Raw genomic sequence first — 13,870 nt, forward strand, 5'->3', positions numbered from 1 at the left:
GACGGGGATGGGGGTTGGGGAGGAGCGAGACGGGGATGGGGGGTTGGGGAGGAGCGAGACGGGGCTGGGGGTTGGGGAGGAGCGAGACGGGGATGGGGGTTGGGGAGGAGCGAGACGGGGATGGGGGTTGGGGAGGAGCGAGACGGGGATGGGGGTTGGAGAAGAGTGAGAGGTGGAAGGTGTGTGAGAGGGGGGGGATGTGAGAGTGAGAGGGGGAGTTGGGGAAGAGAGAGAGAGGGGGTGTGTGAGGGGGGGGGGATGTGAGAGTGAGAGGGTTCCTACTGGCCAAGTATTCAAACAAAGACTTGTGTTCCGTTACACGTCGCTTCTCCTTACAAGAGGTTTCAGGTCCACCTGACATAGCTAGGGGAGGTGGCGCTAGGGGAGGTGGCGCTGCGCTTCCCTCCACGTTTCTCTCACACGCTGTCCCCCTCTCTCGCTCTACCCCAGCAGCCCCCCAAGAACCTCCCCCCCAGCAGCGCCCCACCCCCCAGCGGCAGCCCTCCCAAGAGCGCGCCCCAGGCGAAGATGAGTGCGAAGAAGAAGGAAAAGATGGAGAGGTTCCAGCAGAAGCAAGAGAAGATGAAAGGGCAGCAGCAGGTGGAGGTGTGCGGACCGGCCGAGATCCCACCGCTGACACCATGTCTGTGCCTGCTCCCTCTCACTTCCACCCCCCCCCCCCCCCCCCCCCCCCCCCCCCCCCCCCCCTTCTTTCTTGCAGAAGAAGCCAAAGTCGGAGAAGAAAGAGAAGAAGGAGCTGGGTGTGATCACGTACGATATCCCCACCCCCCCAGGGGAGAGGAAAGGTAAGAGTGAGGGAGAGAGACGTGTGTGTGACACAGGGAGAGGCTGTGTACTATGTATATAATAACTCTCTCCTTTCTCCCCCCCTCTCCTTCCCCGCCCCCCTGTCTCCCCCCCCCCCCCTCTCCTTCCCCGCCCCGTCTCCGCCCCCTGTCCCCGCCCCTCTCCTTCCCCGCCCCCTGTCTTTCCCCCCCTCTCCCTGTCTTTCCCCCCCTCTCCTTCCCCGGCCCCCTGTCTTTCCCTCATTCTCCTTCCCCGGCCCCCTGTCTCCCCCCAGATGTTTCCTGTTCTTTGCCGGACTCTTACAGTCCTCAGTATGTAGAATCTTCTTGGTATTCGTGGTGGGAGAAGGAGGGATTCTTCAAACCGGAGTATGGGGTGAGTAGGACTATTGTACCAGCCCTAGAGGTGCCAGGCTCTGTGTATATATCCCTCTGTGCCAGCATTAGAGGTGCCTGGCTCTGTATATATCCCCCTGTGCCAGCCCTGAAGGTGCCACGCTCTGTATAACCCATGTGCCAGCCCTGGTGGTGCCAGTATCTGTATACCCCCCTGTGCCACCCCTAGAGGTGCCAGGCTCTGTATATCCCCCTGTGCCCGCCCTGGAGTGCCAGTCTCTGTATACCCCCCTGTGCCTGCCCTGCAGGTGCCAGGCTCTGTATATCCCCCTGTGCCCGCCCTAGAGGTGCCAGTCTCTGTATACCCCCCTGTGCCTGCCCTGCAGGTGCCAGTCTCTGTATACCCCCCTGTGCCTGCCCTGGAGGGGCCTGGCTCTGTATACCCCCCTGTGCCTGCCCTGCAGGTGCCAGTCTCTGTATACCCCCCTGTGCCTGCCCTGGAGGGGCCTGGCTCTGTATACGTCCCTGTGCCAGCCCTGGAGGTGCCAGGCTCTGTATATCCCCCTGTGCCCGCCCTGGAAGTGCCAGTCTCTGTATACCCCCCTGTGCCTGCCCTGCAGGTGCCAGTCTCTGTATACCCCCCTGTGCCCGCCCTGGAGGTGCCTGGCTCTGTATACGCCCCTGTGCCAGCCCTGGAGGTGCCAGGCTCTGTATATCCCCCTGTGCCCGCCCTGGAGGTGCCAGTGTGTATACCCCCTGTGCCTGCCCTAGAGGTGCCAGGCTCTGTATAATACCCCCCTGTGCCCGCCCTGGAGGTGCCAGGTACTGTATATCCCCCTGTGCCCGCCCTAGAGGTGCCAGGCTCTGTAAACCCCCCTGTGCCAGCCCTAGAGGTGCCAGGCTCTGTATATATCCCCCTGTGCCAGCCCTGGAGGTGCCAGGCTCTGTATACCCCCTGTGCCCGCCCTGGAAGTGCCAGTCTCTGTATACCCCCTGTGCCCACCCTGGAGGTGCCAGTCTCTGTATACCCCCCTGTGCCCGCCCTGCAGGTGCCAGTCTCTGTATACCCCCCTGTGCTCGCCCTGGAGGTGCCTGTCTCTGTATACCCCCCTGTGCCCGCCCTGCAGGTGCCAGTCTCTGTATACCCCCCTGTGCCCGCCCTGGATGTGCCTGTCTCTGTATACCCCCCTGTGCCCGCCATGCAGGTGCCAGTCTCTGTATACCCCCCTGTGCCTGCCCTGGAGGTGCCAGGCTCTGTATACGCCCCTGTGCCTGCCCTGGAGGTGCCAGGCTCTGTATACCCCCCTGTGCCCGGCCTGCAGGTGCCAGGCTCTGTATACCCCCCTGTGCCCGCCCTGGAGGTGCCAGTCTCTGTATACCCCCCTGTGCCCGCCCTGCAGGTGCCAGTCTCTTTATACCCCCCTGTGCCCGCCCTGGAGGTGCCAGGCTCTGTATACGCCCCTGTGCCTGCTCTGGAGGTGCCAGGCTCTGTATACGCCCCTGTGCCTGCCCTGGAGGTGCCAGGCTCTGTATACGCCCCTGTGCCTGCCCTGGAGGTGCCAGGCTCTGTATACGCCCCTGTGCCCGCCCTGGAGGTGTCGGGCTCTGTATACGCCCCTGTGCCCGCCCTGGAGGTGCCAGGCTCTGTATACCCCCTGTGCCCGCCCTGGAGGTGCCAGGCTCTGTATACCCCTCTGTGCCCACCCTGGATGTGCCAGGCTCTGTATACACCCCTGTGCCCACCCTGGAGGTGCCAGTCTCTGTATATCCCCCTGTGCCAGCCCTAGAGGTGCCAGGCTCTGTATACCCCCCTGTGCCCGCCCTGGAGGTGCCAGGCTCTGTATACCCCCCTGTGCCCACCCTGGAGGTGCCAGGCTCTGTATACCCCCCTGTGCCCACCCTGGAGGTGCCAGGCTCTGTATACCCCCCTGTGCCCACCCTAGAGGTGCCAGGCTCTGTATACCCCCCTGTGCCCACCCTAGAGGTGCCAGGCTCTGTATACCCCCCTGTGCCCGCCCTGGAGGTGCCAGGCTCTGTATACGCCCCTGTGCCTGCTCTGGAGGTGCCAGGCTCTGTATACGCCCCTGTGCCTGCCCTGGAGGTGCCAGGCTCTGTATACGCCCCTGTGCCCGCCCTGGAGGTGTCGGGCTCTGTATACGCCCCTGTGCCCGCCCTGGAGGTGCCAGGCTCTGTATACCCCCTGTGCCCGCCCTGGAGGTGCCAGGCTCTGTATACCCCTCTGTGCCCACCCTGGATGTGCCAGGCTCTGTATACACCCCTGTGCCCACCCTGGAGGTGCCAGTCTCTGTATATCCCCCTGTGCCAGCCCTAGAGGTGCCAGGCTCTGTATACCCCCCTGTGCCCACCCTGGAGGTGCCAGGCTCTGTATACCCCCCTGTGCCCACCCTGGAGGTGCCAGGCTCTGTATACCCCCCTGTGCCCACCCTAGAGGTGCCAGGCTCTGTATACCCCCCTGTGCCCACCCTAGAGGTGCCAGTCTCTGTATACCCCCCTGTGCCCGCCCTGGAGGTGCCAGGCTCTGTATATCCCCCTGTGCCCGCCCTGGAGGTGCCAGGCTCTGTATACCCCCCTGTGCCCGCCCTGGAGGTGCCAGTCTCTGTCCTGTTTCGCAGCGGGGCAGTGTGTCGGAGCCCTGCCCTAAAGGTGTCTTCATGATGTGTATCCCTCCCCCGAACGTGACCGGATCCCTGCACCTCGGACACGCCCTGACCAACGCCATCCAGGACAGTCTGACCCGCTGGTGAGGGGGAGGGGGGGGAGGAGTGGGGGAAACGGGGGGGGGGGGGGGGAAAGGAAGGGTGGGGAGTGATAGGGGGGAGGAGCGGGGGAAACGGGGTGGGTGGGGGGGGAGTGAAAGGAAGGGTGGGGAGTGAGAGGGGGAGGAGCAGGGGAAACGGGGTGGGGGGGAGTGAGAGGAAGGGGGAGAGCATTATCGGGGGGGGGAGGGGAGATTATTTAGGGTCATGGGGGTTATTTCGTGTGAAAGGGGGTGTTTGGGGTCACTGGGTTGGAAGGGGGGGTGTTTGGGGGTCACTGGGTTGGAATGGGGAGAGGTGTTTGGGGTCACAGGGTTGGAAGGGGGGGTGTTTGGGGCCACTGGGTTGGAAGGGGGGGTGTTTGGGGGTCACTGGGTTGGTATGGGGAGGGGTGTTTGGGGTCACTGGGTTGGTATGGGGAAGGGTGTTTGGGGTCACAGGGTTGGGGGGTGGTTGGGGCCACTGGGTTGGAAGGGGAGGGGTGTTTAGGGGAGGGTGTTTAAGGTCACTGGGTTTCGGGGTGGTGTTGGGGGGTGTGTGTTTGAGGGTAACTGGGTGGGGGTGGGGGGGTATTTTGGTATATAATCCCCCTCCGCCCCCCAGGCACCGCATGCGCGGGGAGATGACCCTGTGGTCACTCGGTTGGAAGGGGTGGTGTTGGGGTGTGTGTTTGGGGGTCACTGGGTGCGGGGGGGTGTATTTTGGTATATAACTCGCTGCCCCCCCCCCCCCCCCCAGGCACCGCATGCGCGGGGAGATGACCCTGTGGAACCCGGGCTGTGACCACGCAGGAATCGCCACCCAGGTCGTGGTGGAGAAGAAACTGAGGAGAGAGAGCGGGAGGACGAGGCACGACCTGGGGAGGGAGGGCTTCATACAGGAGGTGTGGCAGTGGAAGAAAGAGTGAGTCGCCGGGGGGGGAGGGGGAGGAGGGGGCGGGGGTCTGTCTGTGTGTCATCTTCTACCTCTCCTATCTCACATCGCTGGCACAGTCTCACCTCCCGGGGCTTCCAGTTCTGTCTGTGTCTGCCTGTCTCTCTCACACACCTCTCCTATCTCACATCGCTGGCACAGTCTCACCTCCCGGGGCTTCCAGTTCTGTCTGTGTCTGCCTGTCTCTCACACACCTCTCCTATCTCACATCGCTGGCACAGTCTCATCTCCCGGGGCTTCCAGTTCTGTCTGTGTCTGCCTGTCTCTCTCACACACCTCTCCTATCTCACATCGCTGGCACAGTCTCATCTCCCGGGGCTTCCAGTTCTGCCTGTGTCTGCCTGTCTCTCTCACACACCTCTCCCAGCTCACATCGCTGCACAGTCTCATCTCCCGGGGGCTTCCAGTTCTGCCTGTGTCTGCCTGTGTCTCTCACACACCTCTCCTAGCTCACATCGCTGGCACAGTCTCATCTCCCGGGGCTTCCAGTTCTGCCTGTGTCTGCCTGTGTCTCTCACACACCTCTCCTAGCTCACATCGCTGGCACAGTCTCATCTCCCGGGGCTTCCAGTTCTGCCTGTGTCTGCCTGTGTCTCACACACCTCTCCTAGCTCACATCGCTGGCACAGTCTCATCTCCCGGGGCTTCCAGTTCTGTCTGTGTCTGCCTGTGTCTGACACACCTCTCCTATCTCACATCGCTGGCACAGTCTCATCTCCCGGGGCTTCCAGTTCTGTCTGTGTCTGCCTGTGTCTCTCACACACCTCTCCTATCTCACATCGCTGGCACAGTCTCATCTCCCGGGGCTTCCAGTTCTGCCTGTGTCTGCCTGTGTCTCTCACACACCTCTCCTAGCTCACATCGCTGCACAGTCTCATCTCCCGGGGCTTCCAGTTCTGCCTGTGTCTGCCTGTGTCTCGCACACACCTCTCCTAGCTCACATCGCTGGCACAGTCTCATCTCCCGGGGCTTCCAGTTCTGCCTGTGTCTCACACACACCTCTCCTATCTCACATCGCTGGCACAGTCTCATCTCCCGGGGCTTCCTGTCCTGTCTGTGTCTGCCTGTGTCTCTCACACACCTCTCCTAGCTCACATCGCTGGCACAGTCTCATCTCCCGGGGCTTCCAGTTCTGCCTGTGTCTGCCTGTGTCTCTCACACACCTCTCCTATCTCACATCACTGGCACAGTCTCATCTCCCGGGGCTTCCAGTCCTGTCTGTGTCTGCCTGTGTCTCTCACACACCTCTCCTAGCTCACATCGCTGGCACAGTCTCATCTCCCGGGGCTTCCAGTTCTGTCTGTGTCTGCCTGTGTCTCACACACCTCTCCTATCTCACATCGCTGGCACAGTCTCATCTCCCGGGGCTTCCAGTTCTGCCTGTGTCTGCCTGTGTCTCTCACACACCTCTCCTAGCTCACATCGCTGGCACAGTCTCATCTCCCGGGGCTTCCAGTTCTGCCTGTGTCTGCCTGTGTCTCTCACACACCTCTCCTAGCTCACATCGCTGGCACAGTCTCATCTCCCGGGGCTTCCAGTTCTGCCTGTGTCTGCCTGTGTCTCACACACCTCTCCTAGCTCACATCGCTGGCACAGTCTCATCTCCCGGGGCTTCCAGTTCTGTCTGTGTCTGCCTGTGTCTCACATACCTCTCCTATCTCACATCGCTGGCACAGTCTCATCTCCCGGGGCTTCCAGTTCTGCCTGTGTCTGCCTGTGTCTCTCACACACCTCTCCTAGCTCACATCGCTGGCACAGTCTCATCTCCCGGGGCTTCCAGTTCTGCCTGTGTCTCTCACACACCTCTCCTAGCTCACATCGCTGGCACAGTCTCATCTCCCGGGGCTTCCAGTTCTGCCTGTGTCTCACACACACCTCTCCTATCTCACATCGCTGGCACAGTCTCATCTCCCGGGGCTTCCTGTCCTGTCTGTGTCTGCCTGTGTCTCTCACACACCTCTCCTAGCTCACATCGCTGGCACAGTCTCATCTCCCGGGGCTTCCAGTTCTGCCTGTGTCTGCCTGTGTCTCTCACACACCTCTCCTATCTCACATCGCTGGCACAGTCTCATCTCTCGGGGCTTCCAGTCCTGTCTGTGTCTGCCTGTGTCTCTCACACACCTCTCCTAGCTCACATCGCTGGCACAGTCTCATCTCCCGGGGCTTCCAGTTCTGTCTGTGTCTGCCTGTGTCTCACACACCTCTCCTATCTCACATCGCTGGCACAGTCTCATCTCCCGGGGCTTCCAGTTCTGTCTGTGTCTGCCTGTGTCTCTCACACACCTCTCCTATCTCACATCGCTGGCACAGTCTCATCTCCCGGGGCTTCCAGTTCTGCCTGTGTCTCTCACACACCTCTCCTAGCTCACATCGCTGGCACAGTCTCATCTCCCGGGGCTTCCAGTTCTGCCTGTGTCTGCCTGTGTCTCACACACCTCTCCTAGCTCACATCGCTGGCACAGTCTCATCTCCCGGGGCTTCCAGTTCTGTCTGTGTCTGCCTGTGTCTCACATACCTCTCCTATCTCACATCGCTGGCACAGTCTCATCTCCCGGGGCTTCCAGTTCTGCCTGTGTCTGCCTGTGTCTCTCACACACCTCTCCTAGCTCACATCGCTGGCACAGTCTCATCTCCCGGGGCTTCCAGTTCTGCCTGTGTCTCTCACACACCTCTCCTAGCTCACATCGCTGGCACAGTCTCATCTCCCGGGGCTTCCAGTTCTGCCTGTGTCTCACACACACCTCTCCTATCTCACATCGCTGGCACAGTCTCATCTCCCGGGGCTTCCTGTCCTGTCTGTGTCTGCCTGTGTCTCTCACACACCTCTCCTAGCTCACATCGCTGGCACAGTCTCATCTCCCGGGGCTTCCAGTTCTGCCTGTGTCTGCCTGTGTCTCTCACACACCTCTCCTATCTCACATCGCTGGCACAGTCTCATCTCTCGGGGCTTCCAGTCCTGTCTGTGTCTGCCTGTGTCTCTCACACACCTCTCCTAGCTCACATCGCTGGCACAGTCTCATCTCCCGGGGCTTCCAGTTCTGTCTGTGTCTGCCTGTGTCTCACACACCTCTCCTATCTCACATCGCTGGCACAGTCTCATCTCCCGGGGCTTCCAGTTCTGTCTGTGTCTGCCTGTGTCTCTCACACACCTCTCCTATCTCACATCGCTGGCACAGTCTCATCTCCCGGGGCTTCCAGTTCTGCCTGTGTCTCTCACACACCTCTCCTAGCTCACATCGCTGGCACAGTCTCATCTCCCGGGGCTTCCAGTTCTGCCTGTGTCTGCCTGTGTCTCTCACACACCTCTCCTAGCTCACATCGCTGGCACAGTCTCATCTCCCGGGGCTTCCAGTTCTGCCTGTGTCTCACACACCTCTCCTAGCTCACATCGCTGGCACAGTCTCATCTCCCGGGGCTTCCAGTTCTGTCTGTGTCTGCCTGTGTCTCACACACCTCTCCTATCTCACATCGCTGGCACAGTCTCATCTCCCGGGGCTTCCAGTTCTGTCTGTGTCTGCCTGTGTCTCTCACACACCTCTCCTATCTCACATCGCTGGCACAGTCTCATCTCCCGGGGCTTCCTGTCCTGTCTGTGTCTGCCTGTGTCTCTCACACACCTCTCCTAGCTCACATCGCTTGCACAGTCTCATCTCCCGGGGCTTCCAGTTCTGCCTGTGTCTGCCTGTGTCTCTCACACACCTCTCCTATCTCACATCGCTGGCACAGTCTCATCTCCCGGGGCTTCCAGTTCTGCCTGTGTCTGCCTGTGTCTCTCACGCACCTCTCCTAGCTCACATCGCTGGCACAGTCTCATCTCCCGGGGCTTCCAGTTATGTCTGTGTCTGCCTGTCTCTCTCACACACCTCTCCTAGCTCACATCGCTGGCACAGTTTCATCTCCCGGGGCTTCCAGTTCTGTCTGTGTCTGCCTGTCTCTCACACACCTCTCCTAGCTCACATCGCTGGCACAGTCTCATCTCCCGGGGCTTCCAGTTCTGTCTGTGTCTGTCTGTGTCTGCCTGTCTCTCACACCTCTCCTAGCTCACATCGCTGGCACAGTTTCATCTCCCGGGGCTCCCTGTTCTGTGTCTGCCGGTCTCTATTTCCAGGCTGTGGGCGCTCATTCTCTCTCTCTCTCTGTCTCTTGCAGAAAAGGTGACCGAATCTATCAGCAGCTGAGGAGTCTGGGAAGTTCTATGGACTGGGACAGAGCCTGTTTCACTATGGACACGGTGAGGCCGATTGTCTATACGACTCTGTCTGACCCCATCTCTGCCCATATATATCTGTATAATCTCTCACACACATTTTAAGTTACGGTGGGTGAAAAAGGCGACAAGAAACCTCCACCGTATAGCAAATAATAATTCTCGCTCGCTCCCTCCCTCGCTCCCTCCCTCGTTCCCTCCCTCGTTCCCTCCCTCGTTCCCTCCCTCGTTCCCTCCCTCGTTCCCTCCCTCGTTCCCTCCCTCGTTCCCTCCCTCGTTCCCTCCCTCGCTCCCTCCCTCGCTCCCTCCCTCGTTCCCTCCCTCGCTCCCTCCCTCGCTCCCTCCCTCGTTCCCTCCCTCCCTCGTTCCCTCCCTCCCTCGTTCCCTCCCTCCCTCGTTCCCTCCCTCCCTCGTTCCCTCCCTCCCTCGTTCCCTCCCTCCCTCGTTCCCTCCCTCCCTCGTTCCCTCCCTCCCTCGTTCCCTCCCTCCCTCGTTCCCTCCCTCCCTCGTTCCCTCCCTCCCTCGTTCCCTCCCTCCCTCGTTCCCTCCCTCCCTCGTTCCCTCCCTCCCTCGTTCCCTCCCTCCCTCGTTCCCTCCCTCCCTCGTTCCCTCCCTCCCTCGTTCCCTCCCTCCCTCGTTCCCTCCCTCCCTCGTTCCCTCCCTCCCTCGTTCCCTCCCTCCCTCGTTCCCTCCCTCCCTCGTTCCCTCCCTCCCTCGTTCCCTCCCTCCCTCGTTCCCTCCCTCCCTCGTTCCCTCCCTCGCTCGTTCCCTCCCTCGTTCCCTCCCTCGTTCCCTCCCTCGTTCCCTCCCTCGTTCCCTCCCTCGTTCCCTCCCTCGTTCCCTCCCTCGCTCCCTCCCTCGCTCCCTCCCTCGCTCCCTCCCTCGCTCCCTCCCTCCTTCGCTCCCTCCCTCGCTCCCTGATCACTAAGCTAAGTGCAAAACATTGATTTCGGCTCTCTTGGGCGAGGAGGATGCTATATGGTTGATTACTATACTAACGTCATATCACTAGGAATAGGGACCCCCAGTACAAGTTGGCAGCGATGTTGGAGCTGTGCTGTTTGCTAGCAAACAGCGTTTATATGATAGCCTAACAGCTGAGGGACCCCCATGGTATTCTATGCATCCTCCTCTAATCAATTAGTGCTGTATATTGGTCAATTGTTGTTTGATCCCACGCCCCGTGGTTATATGCCTTCTATATGATTTGGAGACAGCCGGTTCAATTTCTGTGGTGTGGGCAAGCTCAATATATGCGCATTAACAGCCTTGGTTACTAGGCTGAGTGCACGGTATTGGATTTACTCTTTGCATGAGGAAAGAGGATGACTACTGGTTGACTATTATGCAAACGCTTTGTCACTAGTTATAGGGACCCCCAGTACAAGTTGGCAGCGATGTTGGAGCTGTGCTGTTTGTTAGCAGACAGCGTTCATATGATAGCCTAACAGCTGAGGGACCCCCATGGCTTTCTAGTGTATCCCTCTCACTCCATTTATGCTGCATGCTGACTACTCTGCGTGTGACTCCACTATCTTGATTGCGTCAGTCATATCACTATTGCAATATACTCACTGGCTTTTTGACATCATTGTATGAGTGACTACAACTGATATATATGTGTGTGGTACTAGCAACGTTGTTGTATATAGCAGGAGGACAATATTAGTAAGTGCTAAATGATATTTCCCACACTGTTGTAACAGTCATTACCAGCGGCACATACGGGTGGACAACAGCTGGCAGCCCCGCGTGTTCATTGTAATATTTTATTGTCACTTTAGATTTAGATTCACCTTGATTTTTCACTGTATAATAAAAACACAAAAATATTGTTATTGTCATGTGCACCAAAAATGTACCCTTTTGAAGGCACTCGTGACTATATCACGGGCTCTTTCTATTAGTCCTGCTCCCTCGCTCCCTCGCTCGCTCCCTCGCTCGCTCCCTCTCTCCTCCTTTCTCTCTCTCTCTTTCCTCACTCTCGCTCCCTCCCTCACTCGCTCCCTCGCTCCCTCGCTCCCTCGTTCCCTCGCTCCCTCGCTCCCTCGCTCCCTCGCTCCCTCGTTCCCTCGCTCCCTCGCTCCCTCGCTCCCTCCCTCCCTCGCTCCCTCCCTCCCTCGTTCCCTCGCTCCCTCGTTCCCTCGCTCCCTCGTTCCCTCGCTCCCTCCCTCCCTCGCTCCCTCGTTCCCTCGCTCCCTCGTTCCCTCCCTCGTTCCCTCCCTCCCTCGTTCCCTCCCTCCCTCCCTCCCTCGCTCCCTCGTTCCCTCGTTCCCTCGTTCCCTCGTTCCCTCGTTCCCTCGCTCCCTCGCTCCCTCGCTCCCTCGCTCCCTCGTTCCCTCGCTCCCTCGTTCCCTCGCTCCCTCCCTCGATCCCTCCCTCGTTCCCTCCCTCGCTCCCTCGCTCCCTCGTTCCCTCGCTCCCTCGTTCCCTCGTTCCCTCGCTCCCTCGCTCCCTCGCTCCCTCGTTCCCTCGTTCCCTCGCTCCCTCGCTCCCTCCCTCGATCCCTCCCTCGCTCCCTCCCTCGCTCCCTCCCTCGCTCCGTCCCTCGCTCCCTGATCACTAAGCTAAGTGCAAAACATTGATTTCGGCTCTCTTGGGCGAGGAGGATGCTATATGGTTGATTACTATACTAACGTCATATCACTAGGAATAGGGACCCCCAGTACAAGTTGGCAGCGATGTTGGAGCTGTGCTGTTTGCTAGCAAACAGCGTTTATATGATAGCCTAACAGCTGAGGGACCCCCATGGTATTCTATGCATCCTCCTCTAATCAATTTGTGCTGTATACTGGTCAATTGTTGTTTGATCCCACGCCCCGTGGTTATATGCCTTCTATATGATTTGGAGACAGCCGGTCCAATTTCTGTGGTGTGGGCAAGCTCAATATATGCGCATTAACAGCCTTGGTTACTAGGCTGAGTGCACGGTATTGGATTTACTCTTTGCATGAGGAAAGAGGATGACTACTGGTTGACTATTATGCAAACGCTTTGTCATTAGTTATAGGGACCCCCAGTACAAGTTGGCAGCGATGTTGGAGCTGTGCTGTTTGTTAGCAGACAGCGTTCATATGATAGCCTAACAGCTGAGGGACCCCCATGGCTTTCTAGTGCATCCTCTCACTCCATTTATGCTGCATGCTGACTACTCTGCGTGTGACTCCACTATCTTGATTGCGTCAGTCATATCACTATTGCAATATACTCACTGGCTTTATTACATCATTGTATGAGCGACTACAACTGATATATATGTGTGTGGTACTAGCAACGTTGTTGTATATAGCAGGAGGACAATATTAGGAAGTGCTAAATGATATTTCCCACACTGTTGTAACAGTCATTACCAGCGGTACATACGAGTGGACAACAGCTGACAGCCCCGCGTGTTCATTGTAATATTTTATTGTCACTTTAGATTTAGATTCACCTTGATTTTAACACAAAAATATTGTTATTGTGATGTGCACCAAAAATGTACCCTTTTGAAGGCAATCGTGACTATATCACGGGCTCTTTCTATTAGTCCTACTCCCTCGCTCCCTCCCTCGCTCGCTCCCTCGCTCGCTCCCTCGCTCGCTCCCTCTCTCCTCCTTTCTCTCTCCCTCTCTCTCTTTCCTCACTCTCGTTCCCTCCCTCGTTCCCTCCCTCGTTCCCTCCCTCGTTCCCTCCCTCGCTCCCTCCCTCGCTCCCTCCCTCCCTCGCTCCCTCCCTCCCTCGCTCCCTCCCTCGCTCCCTCCGTCGCTCCCTCCGTCGCTCCCTCCCTCGCTCGCTCCCTCGCTCCCTCCCTCGCTCGCTCCCTCTCTCGCTCCCTCTCTCCTCCTTTCTCTCTCTCTCTCTTTCCTCACTCTCGTTCCCTCCCTCGCTCCCTCCCTCGTTCCCTCCCTCGCTCCCTCCCTCGCTCCCTCCCTCGCTCCCTCCCTCGCTCCCTCCCTCGCTCCCTCCCTCGCTCGCTCCCTCTCTCCTCCTTTCTCTCTCTCTCTCTCTCTTTCCTCACTCTCGTTCCCTCCCTCGTTCCCTCCCTCGCTCCCTCCCTCGTTCTCACTCTCGTTCCCTCCCTCCCTCCCTCGCTCCCTCCCTCCCTCCCTCGCTCCCTCCCTCGCTCCCTCCCTCGCTCCCTCCCTCCCTCGCTCCCTCCCTCGCTCCCTCCCTCGCTCCCTCCCTCGCTCCCTCCCTCGCTCCCTCCCTCGCTCCCTCCCTCGCTCCCTCCCTCGCTCCCTCTTTCCCTCCCTCGCTCCCTCCCTCGTTCTCACCCCCGTTCCCTCCCTCGTTCAGAAACTCTCGGCGGCGGTCCAGGAGGCGTTTATCCGCCTGCACGAGGCCGGTGTGATCTATCGCAGCAAGCGGCTGGTGAACTGGTCCTGTACGCTCAACTCTGCTATATCAGACATAGAGGTGAGGGGGAGAGGAGGAGGCGTGCTGCGCCGGGGTCACGTGTGGTGCGCACGCCAAGGTGGCGTCGGTGTACTGCGTTGGAGTGAGTGTGAGTGCGCATGTACACTGTGTGGAGGACAGGGTGTGTGGGCTGCGTTGGGGTGAGTGTGAGTGCGCATGTACACTGTGTGGAGGACAGGGTGTATGTGGGCTGCGTTGGGTCAGTGTGAGTGCGCATGTACACTGTGTGGAGGACAGGCTGTGTGTGGGCTGCGTTGGGGTGAGTGTGAGTGCGCATGTACACTGTGGAGGACAGGGTGTGTGTGGGCTGCGTTGGGGTGAGTGTGAGTGCGCATGTACACTGTGTGGAGGACAGGGTGTGTGGGCTGTGTTGGGGTGAGTGTGAGTGCGCATGTACACTGTGTGGAGGACAG

At 59.4% G+C, this 13,870-nt stretch overlaps 1 protein-coding gene across 1 annotated transcript; it reads left to right on the plus strand.

The window, feature by feature from the left end:
- Positions 1-453: 453 nt before the first annotated feature.
- On the plus strand, positions 454-13,457 carry LOC142477716 (valine--tRNA ligase-like; the record flags this gene model as incomplete). Its single annotated transcript, XM_075582364.1, has 7 exons — positions 454-606; positions 722-806; positions 1,082-1,182; positions 3,776-3,903; positions 4,658-4,822; positions 9,002-9,083; positions 13,338-13,457. Coding segments are annotated over exons 1-7 (759 nt in total), but the record flags the coding sequence as incomplete, so codon positions are not given.
- Positions 13,458-13,870: the final 413 nt, after the last annotated feature.

This window comes from Ascaphus truei, unplaced genomic scaffold (genome assembly GCF_040206685.1).
Source record: "Ascaphus truei isolate aAscTru1 unplaced genomic scaffold, aAscTru1.hap1 HAP1_SCAFFOLD_2287, whole genome shotgun sequence".
NCBI lineage: Eukaryota > Metazoa > Chordata > Amphibia > Anura > Ascaphidae > Ascaphus > Ascaphus truei.